General features: G+C 39.7%; 1 protein-coding gene across 1 annotated transcript; it reads right to left on the bottom strand.

Moving 5' to 3' along the window:
* Positions 1-445: 445 nt before the first annotated feature.
* Positions 446-2,133, bottom strand: LOC129777161 (caspase-like). Its single transcript, XM_055783252.1, has 3 exons — positions 1,829-2,133; positions 1,287-1,755; positions 446-1,222 (listed from the first exon to the last, which is right to left on the bottom strand). The coding sequence occupies exons 2-3, from the start codon at positions 1,582-1,584 to the stop codon at positions 696-698; spliced, it is 825 nt and encodes a 274-aa protein (XP_055639227.1). The 5' UTR covers positions 1,585-1,755; positions 1,829-2,133; the 3' UTR covers positions 446-695.
* Positions 2,134-12,337: the final 10,204 nt, after the last annotated feature.

Here is a 12,337-nt window from a genome sequence, read left to right on the forward strand (position 1 = left end):
TCGATGCTCTTCATTGACTTTCTCTCTCGATAACCACGGCCTTGCAGACAAATGTTGCAACAGTTTTGCCACATGGTTAGATAAATGAGGTTCTCTTCTACACTCTTGATCGCCGAAAGAGAATTTTGATAAAGAGAATCGATCAATGCAGGTTGGTAATTTTCAAAAGTCATGCGAGAATTGTGAAGTACACACTGAAGAAAAATGGAAATTATTTAGGAAATTCCTTTTTATTTAAGACAATCTTTTGTATTGTGGTACATAACCACTGATAGAAAAGATAATAACAAAATAGTATAGAGGCGAATGAACTGAAAAGTTTAAAGCCTCTTTAATCCAACATCATCATCATAATAACAAAGGTGATAACTACGGAGTAATTTATCATTATTGTGTAGAGTACACGAATGTTCGGATTTAATGGTGGCATATAAACAGTGCATGCTATGATTTCGAAACATTAAATTTATTGTTCTGTTGTTGCAGCTGCAGTGGCAGCTTGGTAAAACAAAGTTCCATTGAATGGTAAATTGATTGGTATACCTATAATTCTGTGTAATAATATTACAAAAAATAAACTTAACATTGTTATTTGGCGGTGAAGCATTAATCGCAAAAGATAACCGATAATACATATTTTAGTTTTTGTTAAATTGACCTTATTTCATTATGGCAGTAATACTCCAATGTTGTGTCTAAACATAATTGAATAATAATAATCTAGTTAACATCGATACAATACAAGGGGTCTGCTTTTTTAGGTGATACTCTGGTGTATTTGGTGCTACCGATTCATAATCGTAGGCTACCTTCTGCACAACAAATGTGAGCAATGTCAGCAGATCATATCTCTGTCCATTCTCATTTAATTCATTGCAAAGTTCTCTTACAAACCAAGATCCATTCTTGGTATTGCGGAATGACATAAAGCCAGGAATAGTGGCAAACGCAAACAGGAAATCTGCGTGTGTGGGTATGCTATAGCGAGCCACACCGTCCTTTTCGATTTTAACCCCAGAGTCTAGTTCATTACCACGACAAGCTTGTATAATGAAAATCTTTGGTTTGCTTATCAACGATGGACAGCGATCTCCAGTAAACTGTGTCCAGACGCTCGATATTTGATAGGGACAGTCGTGTGCGTATATAATTTCACCTTCATCGCCATGTGTTAGAATAGCCACTAACAGGCAGTCGCTGTTGGTATGGTCCATCGAAGAAACTAGAAATAAAAAAAATCTTATTTGCTGATATCGATAACCGAAACACGAAACAATGAAACTTACTTTTCTCCGTAATGTGAAGAATTTCTTTCAATCGTTTATCTCGGTACAGATCCACATCAAAACCCAATCTTTCCAGCGATTCTGTTAACATTTTACAATCAACTTCGCCTCCCTCTCGGACTGCAAGTTTCACGTTTGGTACCGCAAACACTGCATGCGTAAATATTATTGCTTTTCCACGGTTCTTATGATTCATAGGATAATACGATGAGTAGCGGTCAATGGTATAAGCTGGCGGCAGAGTTGGTCGATTTTGCGAAGAATTAATTTCCTTTCGGCTAAACATGATCTTTTTCATATTCAAGACGGTCGTATTCCAGAGAGATAATAAGATATCGAAATATGCTTCTCTTCAATTTAGTATTCGAACAAAGAACATGAACATTTACACACAGTTGTACAGGTGATGGTTTCCGACGTGAGTTCAACGACACGAGCTGTAACCTTAATGCATGCGTATAACAAAGTTCTATATGATATTAGAAAATGGAAATAGATGAATCCAATTTCGAATAACAAACTGTTCAAATGGTATAATTTACCTTCCACTGTAATTTAAAATTTTAATTTTGATAGTCAAATTAAAAAACACTCCTCCGCTACGACCAGCGTAAACTCAGTCTTGAATGAATTTGTTTTTGAATGACTTCATCGCCGTGACAATTCGGCGAAGCCTAATTCATAAAACACCACAAAATATTGTTTATTTTGCCGCGCAGTGTCAGTCAGTCAGCCTGACAATGAAGTAGAAGGTGAACTATTTTACACAAAGTTGTGTGAAAGTTTTGTTGCCATATTACAACATTATATTATTACATAGATACAACAATCACGAAATGTGCAATAAACAAGTAAACAAGTTCTATGGCGACAGCTTTTCTTAAAATTTGTTTTAAATGCCATTATTGCCATTATCCGCATTTAATGATTTCATCGTATGTCCCGCGACTTTATTTTTGTCTCATCTAGGATTGGGCGATCTCGGATCAATTCTTAGAAGATAGATCTGTTCCATTCCGATTTCCGATTTTTTGGATCGATCTTTTGTGCTCGAGAAAATTGAGAAAATCGATTTTTTTGCTTTCGATTTTTTCGATTTTTTTTTGTAGATTTGTTTTTCAGTACACATCGATTTTTGATTTCACCGAAGGCCACATTTTTTTAAACATAATTTCAACATTTGAATTGCTTTTTCTACGATTTACTTCTGTACAAATGCTGATAGAGACAGAACTAGCGGCAGCTACTGAGGGGATGAATTGCAACCGGTTGCGCATAGGATCACTGAACCTGATGTTGACATCAATTACAGGCGAAAGGTTGTTTTCTAGATCTGGCGCCAAAATCAAGGATCGGCTCCGACTAAATGACAGATATATGGCACGATTGGCTTTTATGGGATCGTTGTTAGCTGAGTTCTGGGCGTTTGATGAAATTCTAATAATACTGTTTCAATTGATTTTTCAAACAAAACGATTACCTGATGGCACAAGATGAATGCCCTGTGGGCCACATGCTGAGAAACAAAACAAAATGCTTTTGATATTTGAATAGAAATATGAAATTTGTATTCCTTGTTCAAAGAAACGACAGCGTTCATATAGAATAAGCAGATAAATCAAAAAAAGCTTTTAATTTTTCAAAAATCGATTCGACAAAGATCGATTCTTTGGTACCGATTTAATCAGTGGATCGATCCCCACGCCGTTTGGAAAATCGATTCGATAAGATCGATTTTTTTATGAAGATCGCAAAATCCTAGTCTCATCAATGTTCTTGATTGATGAAGGAAGGCATATGATAACAGCTAACTGCTACTTGCCTAATTATATCCTAGCTTTTAGTACATTTTCCATATAATTATAATGTTTAATCACAAAGAAACTGTTGAACTTAAAAAAATTTTTTACTTACTTTATTTTAAATGAAATTCTTTTCACTGTTCAGAAATCTGTTAGTTTAACTCTTTTGCCCTGAAAAGGGCCGTTTATTATATGTAATCATAACCTTCAAACGGTTTATAACTAAATAAGCTTCTGGTAGGAAGTTCAACTGTCTAACTGAAAATGATTGATGAATATCAGTGTGACACATAACAGGGTGGAATGGTAGATGAAGTATATGTAGATCGGTAAACAAAAAAATTTGTATCGTCATTGATTACATTGAATATTGGGTAAGAAACAAGAAACAAGTTCAAAATACTTACGATTTCGTGTTATTTTGAGGTAAAATACACAAGAAATCATGAAGTTGCTTTATTTTTAAGGGATAGCTATGGTATTGTGATTTCTTTCCATTTTATTATTCTTATTATTAGTCTTATTCTAAGGCATCGGGTGCAGTAGCTTTTTCGATGAAATAATGTTCGTTTGCAGACTACCACAATCAAGTCGTATTGGTTCTACTGTTCAATCTATCATAGATGAAAATGAGTCATTGAGAATTATGAATATGAGTAATGAAGATTATGAATATTTCATTTTGTTTCATTTTTGTGATGCGATGCATGATAATCGTTGTCATCCTCCTACAATTGCAATTGCTCATGTTGCCGATACTCGCTTAAGATGTTGGTAACCCCGTCTAATACATCTTGCATATGATTACTTCAACATGTTTGCATTCGAAAAAGGTCTTGCTAATTTGTTTGATAGAACGAATTATTGCACACATTTTTGTGTTGCATACAACATCCATGGGAACAAAGTTGAAAGAAAGAATGCATAATACATGATTTACCTTCGCATCCACTCGCAAAACATATCTCTTTTATTTGTTAAATTGCTCATTTGTTTTGCTATCTCCACTATTGACGTATCAGCCAAAAAAATGCTGGATAAATTTGCCGTCTAATGGTATGTATTATGACATATATCGTGAAAACGATTTTGCGTAATATGCATTTGAAATCTCTTAATAAACGTTACATTTTTCATAGAGTGAACCCCCTATATAGAAATCAAAGACGTAGTCCTACGTCAAAAAGTAGTTACGCCATTAATGGGCGACACCATTGTTTACCCACCGTGAACTCAAACATCGATTTATGTATACATATATATATATATATATATATATATAGAGAGAGAGAGAGAGAGAGAGAGAGAGAGAAACGAATTCAGTCTGAGGGGGAAGTCACTTCAATATGCCGTGAAGTTCATTTGACGGTGATGAATGGAATAAGCACGGAGCGTCGTAGAGGAGATAGCGACGAAAACGCCCGAATGACTGTTGATTCATGTTGACAGAGAACTGCTGGAATAGCAAAAACTCCTTCTCCATTGAATGCGGAGATCAATGGCTTCATAGTCTCCTGACTATCCTCAGTTGAATATGACTTTGCCGAGTCCTGAATAGGATTGTCCATTTCTTCCATCGAGCGAAAACCTCATCATTCACACGTTCATCCCACTGGACTTTACTACGCCACACGTCTTGCAACGAAATTCTGCCGTGAACTAAAAGCCTAAGAACTAGGAGCCTAAGCGGATCGAACAGACTCATCAGACATTTCCAAATTTTTCGTTTTTCGGATTCACTTCAGTATTGATAATTGATGCTACCTAATTTCCGAACGTCGTACAAACACTCGGCACATCTTCAACACAATGCTAACGCATGTCCACCACATGTTCTGTGATAATGTTGTCATGAAACTTCAAAGCTTTCACGTTCTCCTCAGATTTCTCGCCCAGATGATTCAACACAATTCGACTAGTCGATCTCCAATAACGGATCGCAAAACCGCCTTTGTAGTGAACTATCTTTACGTCACGTGCAGAGCCATTGCTTCCTCTACAGTTTCAAAGCTTTCGAGATAATCGTCTACGAAGTGGCAGCTCAAAATGCTTTCCACGGCTATTGGATATTTGGATAAGTTTTACAAGTTTTTAATCTGTACAAAATGCGATGAACATGGCGAACAAGTCGCACCAAATATAATCACATCCAAGAGTAAAACTGTAGATAACACTTGTGGATTGTTCCACCAAAAGAAATGTTAGGAATGGCGGTCGGTCCCAATTGGTGACCGGAATAAATCGCCACAGTAAACAACTGCAACAGAAACAACCGCTTAGAAAAAGTGTAGTAGGCTAGAAATATTTGGCGCGGGAAAAACATCATGTGCCTCACATTTCTATTATAAATTTATTCTCTTGTTCTCGTTTTTCGAAATTTATTCTGAGGACAATGTAATGGGGACGAAGTCCCCATTTGGCGAGGATAAGGAATCGAGGCGGCCCATGCCGCCAAGATGACGCAATCCGAGTCCACCGCCGACCCGCCGTCGGAAGCGGCGGTGTCTCGCACGCAAACCTGGGATCCACTGATTGCCCGGTTAGTTTGAAACATAGGATACGATCCTTTAGCAATGTCCGACCGAGCTCTAGCGAGCGTCGGACGGTATACGTCTGCCCGGGGCGTTACGTTTGCCTGGGGCGATACGTTTGCCCGGTTAATTCTTGTTTTGAAATACAATACCGCGCCACAATATTTATAGCCTACTACACATTTTATAAGCGGTGGTTTCTGTTGCAGTCGTTTTCTGTGGCGATTTATTCCGGGAACCGTCCCAATTATAGGTAACTGGTGAAAGTTTTCCTTAATGTAACCTGAAACTGTTATCGGGTAGCATCGCCCAGGAGCTAAAGATCGACCATAGAACAGTTTTAAACCATTTGCGCAAAACCTGATTCAAGAAGAAGGTCGATGTTTGGGTGCCACACCAATTAACACCAAAAAACATGATCGATCGAATTCCCATCTTCGAAGCCTTGGCCGAACGGAATGACATCGACCAGTTTCTTAAACGGAAAAATTGAGAAATTGGTCATATACGACAATATTGTGCGATCGTGGTCAAAGCGTGGTGAAGTAGCTTAAACGGTGGCCAAACCAGAACTAACGGCCAGGACACTATGACCAAACACTAAATTCAGATTTCTACTGTCAACAACCGGATCGTTTGAAATTAGCGAATGACCAGAAACGTCTAGAATTGGCCAACAGAAGAGATATTGTTACCCATCAGGACAACGCTAGCCCACACACGTCTGTAATGACTCGTCGACCCATGTTTGTTTAGGAGACGTAAGCGACAAAATGAACAAAATCGACTTTTCGCGGTTTGGCATTCTACGCATTCATTTGGCATTCGACATGCAAACAAACATTTTTTTGTTCGAAAACATTTCAGCAATTTTGAAAAAAAAAACGTTTCCGAAAAATCACTGTTTGTCCGCATAACAGACGTAGTTCCATACAGCTTCCATACATCGTTCGAAAATCAACAATTATCAATATTATGTGCTATGAGCTAAATCTACATTTGAATCACATTCTTTGTAGAGTCCAAACATGCCTGTCACGATAGTGTCTTAGTGATTCCTAACTGATGAATATAAGAAACCATTGAAACACTGCCCATATAATTACTATTTTCTGTACACTGCACTGCGATGAATAAAGAGAAGCAATTGTGTTTTTTAAGGTTATAATTACCTAAATTTCTGCATTTGAATCTTCAATTAGATAATGAAACAATCAGATCAGTAGTAAAATTAAAATAATATTGGTTCTTAGTATTCAACTCTCCGGATTCGATATCGAATTATTCCACATACTCATCATTTACTCATACCGTTGGTGTAAGTCACTCAACCATCTTTATGCGATTGATCGTGATATTGGTAAATCATGTTGCTAAAATTACCAACATTGCAGATTGCCTTTACAAATTCAATTAATTGATAAAACACGAACTTGCTGTTCTTCTCATATCCCAGAGTATTCAGGAAGAAGGTACTATTCTAAACTCGCAACAAATGAAGAGCATCCTTTGCAGACATTTCACTAAATTTCTTCCAAATCTATTTAATTTTGTCCGATAACAACTGAAACTACCGACGGATTCGTTTTGACAACCTGGTGATTACGGCTAGCTATGCGAACAAGTTTTCTTTTTTTTTTTATCCAAAATATATATTTTTATTAAGGCTCATATGGCGTCAACCTGACGGGGCCGGGAGTTCAATATTTCGACAATGTTTGCCTTATAACTATGTTAGTAATATGTAACCGATTACTCGCGGTTGGCTCGAGGTTAGTATTACAAGTGTTTTCGTAATTGTGATGTTGCTGTCTCCAATGCTCTGTACCTGTGCACGACACGGGATACTTCCTTTTGGGATGCAGCTGACCATTAATCAGCAACGCCCCCTAGTCTGTAATCCATATCTAGCGTGGTGCGTCTTCTCGACTCGAGGAATCCAGGATAGAATGGTCACTAGCCGGCGCAAACATCAGCTTGTGTAGAGTTGTCATGAGCGGTACAACCTTTGGCTCTTGTTGAATGATCAGTGGACTGCACAACCTTTGGCCCGTGTATCTGTAAAGAGTGTGTGTATGTATTGCCGCGACTAAGTAAAAGTTTATATATCGGATAGGAGGGATATGAAACAGGGACACAACGAAGGAAACATCATTAAACGTTGACATCGGCGTTTCTGAGGAACAGGTATAGATGAAGCAGAAGATCAGGATCACGGCTACCTAAGATATCCCGGACGGGGATATCCGATTGTCTGCCTTTTGCTCTCAGTGCTCTAGAGAGCTGGGAGCGAGCAGCATGGAACCGGATACACGACCAGACAATATGCTCGATGTCGTGGTAGCCATCGCCACAATCACAAAGATTGTTTGCTGCGAGCTCAATGCGATAGAGATGCGCGTTTAGGTTGTAGTGATTGGACATAAGCCGAGATATCACGCGAATGAAATCACGACCGACATTCAATCCCTTAAACCAAGCACTCGTCGAAACCTTAGGGATAATCGTGTGTAACCAACGACCGAACTCATCTTCACTCCACATGCGCTGCCAACTAACGAGTGTGTCCTGACGAGGAATGTGAAAAAATTCGTTATAAGCAATTTGCCTTTTAAAAAGTGTGCCTTCTGAAGCGCCCACCTTAGCTAGCGAGTCCGCTTTCTCATTCCCCGGAATCGAGCAATGAGAGGGAACCCATGCTAAGGTAATCTTGAATAATTTTTCGACCAAAACACTCAATAGATGTCTTATTCTTGTTAGGAAATAAGATGAGCGTTTATCAACTTTCATTGAGCGGATTGCCTCTATTGAGCTGAGACTGTCTGAAAAAATAAAATAATGGTCGATGGGCAATGTTTCAATGATCCCTAAAGCGTAGTATATCGCACCCAGTTCAGCGACATACACGGAACAAGGATCTTTGAGTTTGAAAGAGGCACTGGAATTTTCATTGAAGATGCCGAAGCCAGTGGACCCGTTTATGAATGAACCGTCAGTAAAGAACATTTTATCAGATCTAACTTTCCCATATTCTGCCGAAAATATCGGCGGAATATAATCGGAGCGTAGATGATCTGGGATTCCATGGATTTTTTGTCGCATGGACAGATAAAAAATGACAGAGGAATTGCAAAAGTATGGGAAGCAAACTTGGTTGGAGATGCCTGGTGAAGGGTGCACGTCGTGGGTAAGGTACTCATGATATAAAGACATAAAACTTGACTGAGGAGTCAGTTGGAGTAGATTTTCGAAATTATCAATCACCAATGGATTCATGATCTTGCAACGGATGAAAAATCTGTAGGATAATTCTGTGAACCGAAGAGTAAGCGGGGGTACTCCTGCCAAAACTTCGAGACTCATCGTATGTGTCGAATGCAAACACCCCATGGCTATACGCAAGCAACGATATTGTATTCTCTCCAGCTTGAGAATATGAATCCTGGCAGCTGATCGGAAGCAAAAACTGCCATATTCCAACACTGATAATATCGTTGTTTTGTACAACTGAATGAGGTCTCCTGGATGGGCACCCCACCATGTTCCGGTAATTGTTTGGAGAAAATTGATTCTTTGCTGGCATTTCTGTTTCAAATACGCAATGTGTATTCCCCAGGTACATTTAGAGACAAAATATATTCCAAGGTATTTGAAAAAAATCGAGTGCCTGATCGCTTTACCGGATAGGTGAAGCTGGAATTGGACGGGTTCGTGCTTCCTAGAAAAAACGACCATTTCGGTTTTCTCCGTAGAGAATTCAATACCCAGCTTTAGAGCCCACGTGAACAGGTTGTTCAGGGTATCTTGCAAGGATTTTTGCAGAATGGCGGGATTAGTACCCGTGATGGTAATAACTCCATCGTCTGCAAGTTGTCTCAGCGTGCAGTTTCTAGTTAGACAATCATCCATATCATTGACGTAAAAACTATACAAGAGGGGGCTTAGGCAGGAGCCTTGTGGTAGGCCCATAAAACTGTATCGAGAAGATTTCAAGCTGCCATGATTGAAAAACATGTGCTTTTCTGAGAGTAAATTGTACAGGAAATGATTCAGAATTGGCGAAAGTCCACGATTATGAAGTTTCTCTGAGAGAATTTCCATGGAAACTGAATCAAATGCCCCTTTGATATCGAGAAAAACGGAAGCCATTTGTTCTTTACGAGCAAATGCGATTTGGATTTCAGAAGATAGCAGCGCGAGACAATCGTTCGTCCCTTTACCTCGGCGGAAGCCAAACTGCGTATTTGACAGCAAATTGTTCGCTTCAACCCACTTGTCCAAACGAAGTAGAATCATTTTCTCTAACAATTTACGAATACAGGATAACATTGCAATCGGCCTATACGAGTTGTGATCGCAAGCCGGCTTGTTGGTTTTCCGTATGTCTATCACTCTCACTTGTCTCCAGTCATGCGGGACAATATTCAGCTCCAGAAACTTGTTGAACAAGTTCAGCAAACGCTGTTTCGCCAAGTCGGGAAGATTCTTCAACAAGTTGAATTTAATCTTGTCCGACCCCAGAGCTGAATTGTTACATGAGAGGAGGGCAATTGAGAATTCTACCATCGAAAAATTCTCATAATCGCATTGGAGCGGAATGTCGCGTACGACGTTTTGTGCAGGAACGGAATCGGGACAAACCTTTCTTGCAAATTTGAAAATCCAACAGTCAGAGTATTCTTCACTTTCATTTGTATGGTTCCAGCCACGCATTCTCCTAGCCGTATTCCAAAGAGTGCTCATTGCTGTCTCCCTTGACAAACCATTGACGAACTTCCGCCAATATCCACGCTTTTTTGCTTTAATCAGACCTTTTAGTTTGGCCTCTAGAGCTTGGTACTTTCGAAACCATTCCACTAATCCAGTTTTCCTGAATTTTTTGAAAGCGGATGATTTTTCAAGGTAGACCTTTGAACACTCCTTGTCCCACCAAAGTGATGGAGGACGACGTCTAAAAGTGGTAGCAGGAACACGTTTTTTTTGAGCTTGAAGTGCGCTTTCGTAAATCAAACTCGATATAAAGTTATACTCTTCGAGTGGAGGAAGTTCATGCATTGAAACAATTGCTTCAGATATTATTTCTGCAAATTTTCTCCAGTCAATATTTTTCGTGAGGTCATACGCAATATCGACTGACTCACGAGAACCTGATTCATTGGCGATCGATAAAATTATTGACAGGTGATCACTACCGTGGGGATCTTGGATTACCTTCCACATGCAATCCAGGGATAACGAAGAAGAGCAAAGTGATATGTCTAGCATACTTGCCCGTGCAGGAGGGTTGGCTATCCTAGTTGCTTCCCCAGTATTTAAAACTGTCATGTTGAAGTTGTCGCACAGATCATAAATCAACGTGGCACGGCTGTCATCGTAGTGTGACCCCCATGCTGTTTCATGGGAGTTGAGGTCACTTAAGATTAGCCGCGGCTCCGGCAATGCCTCGATGATATCAAAAAACTGATGGCGGCCGACCATGGTTCTTGGAGGAATATATATCGAGGCAATGCAGAAGTCTTTGCCATTGATTTGTGTCTGGCAAGCGACAACTTCAATGCCTGTCATCGATGGGAGAGTGCCTCTATAGAAGGAGTGACATTTTTTGATCCCCGAATAATGTTGAAATCATGGAAATTCAGCTCGTCGGCTGAAGAAAGCCATGTTTCACAGAGGGAAAATACATCACAGTTAGAACTATGAACTAAAAATTTAAATTAATCTATGGGATGATGCAATTCCACTGTATTACAGTGGTCAAATCCTTGACCTCTTGCACTGAATCAGGCATCGAGAGAAATGAACGCTGCTAAAAAACCACATTTTTCTTTCAAAAATGTTCTCACAATCGGAAGCAAACATAATACTATGCTTTTAAGAGGGTCATTTATATTTAAAGCATTTAAAATATTGTCCACCAGGTCAGAAAGCGCAAGCAAACCAGATTGTGGCTGTTGCCTCGACCGCGAAAATGGAACCGACGGGGTGGGTGCTGCTCCGGGAAGTGCTGAGGACCCCTGGTGCGTAGAAGAACCGCTTAAACCAGGAGGTACTTGCTTCGGTCTATTCTCAGCACGTTCAATTCGAGTTTTCATTCCAACTTGGGATGTTTCGTTCGTCTTTCTGGGGAGTGATGGAAAAGAAGTAATTTTTTTTTCCTGACGGCACCCTGCGATGTACCGGAACTTCCTGCATTGGGAGCAGGCTCGTCGTTCTGCAGAATGGAGTAGGGATTGTCCTAATTCGTTGGTACGGAACTCTTAAGCATTTCTGCATAAGTCCGCTTGGAACGTTCCTTTAAGGAACGCTTGATTTTCTCCCCTCGTTGTTTGTACAACCGGCATTGGATAAGATCGAGAGGAGTCCCGCCGCAATGAAGACACTTGTGCTCTTTCGCGCAAGGATTCTCATCATGGCTGTCTCCACAATCTGCGCAACGTTTTTTATTGCAACAATAGGCGGCCGTGTGACCGAGTTGCATACATTTGTTGCATTTCATTACAAGGGGTACAAACAACCGAACAGGTTAACGAAGTGCACCTATTGCAACGTAGTTTGGAAGGGCGGAACCCTCAAAAGTCACACGAAAAGAGTTTGTCCGATTGAGAACCCTTTTGTCATTTTTGTCATTTTGTGACACAGATTTCAGTCGATCGCATGCAAGAATCTTCACAGTTTTTAGTGAAGAGTTCGATAACCATCGATAATCTCTTTTCGAGTC

The sequence above is a fragment of the Toxorhynchites rutilus genome, chromosome 3 (genome assembly GCF_029784135.1).
Source record: "Toxorhynchites rutilus septentrionalis strain SRP chromosome 3, ASM2978413v1, whole genome shotgun sequence".
Taxonomy (NCBI): Eukaryota; Metazoa; Arthropoda; class Insecta; order Diptera; family Culicidae; genus Toxorhynchites; species Toxorhynchites rutilus.

Excerpts from the sequence above, each read along its gene's own strand:
- LOC129777161 (XM_055783252.1), bottom strand. The coding sequence starts at position 1,584 with ATGAAAAAGATCATGTTTAGCCGAAAGGAAATTAATTCTTCGCAAAAT. Across the intron at positions 1,223-1,286 it reads TCTTCACATTACGGAGAAAA|TTTCTTCGATGGACCATACC; the intron begins GTAAGTTTCATT and ends TTTTATTTCTAG.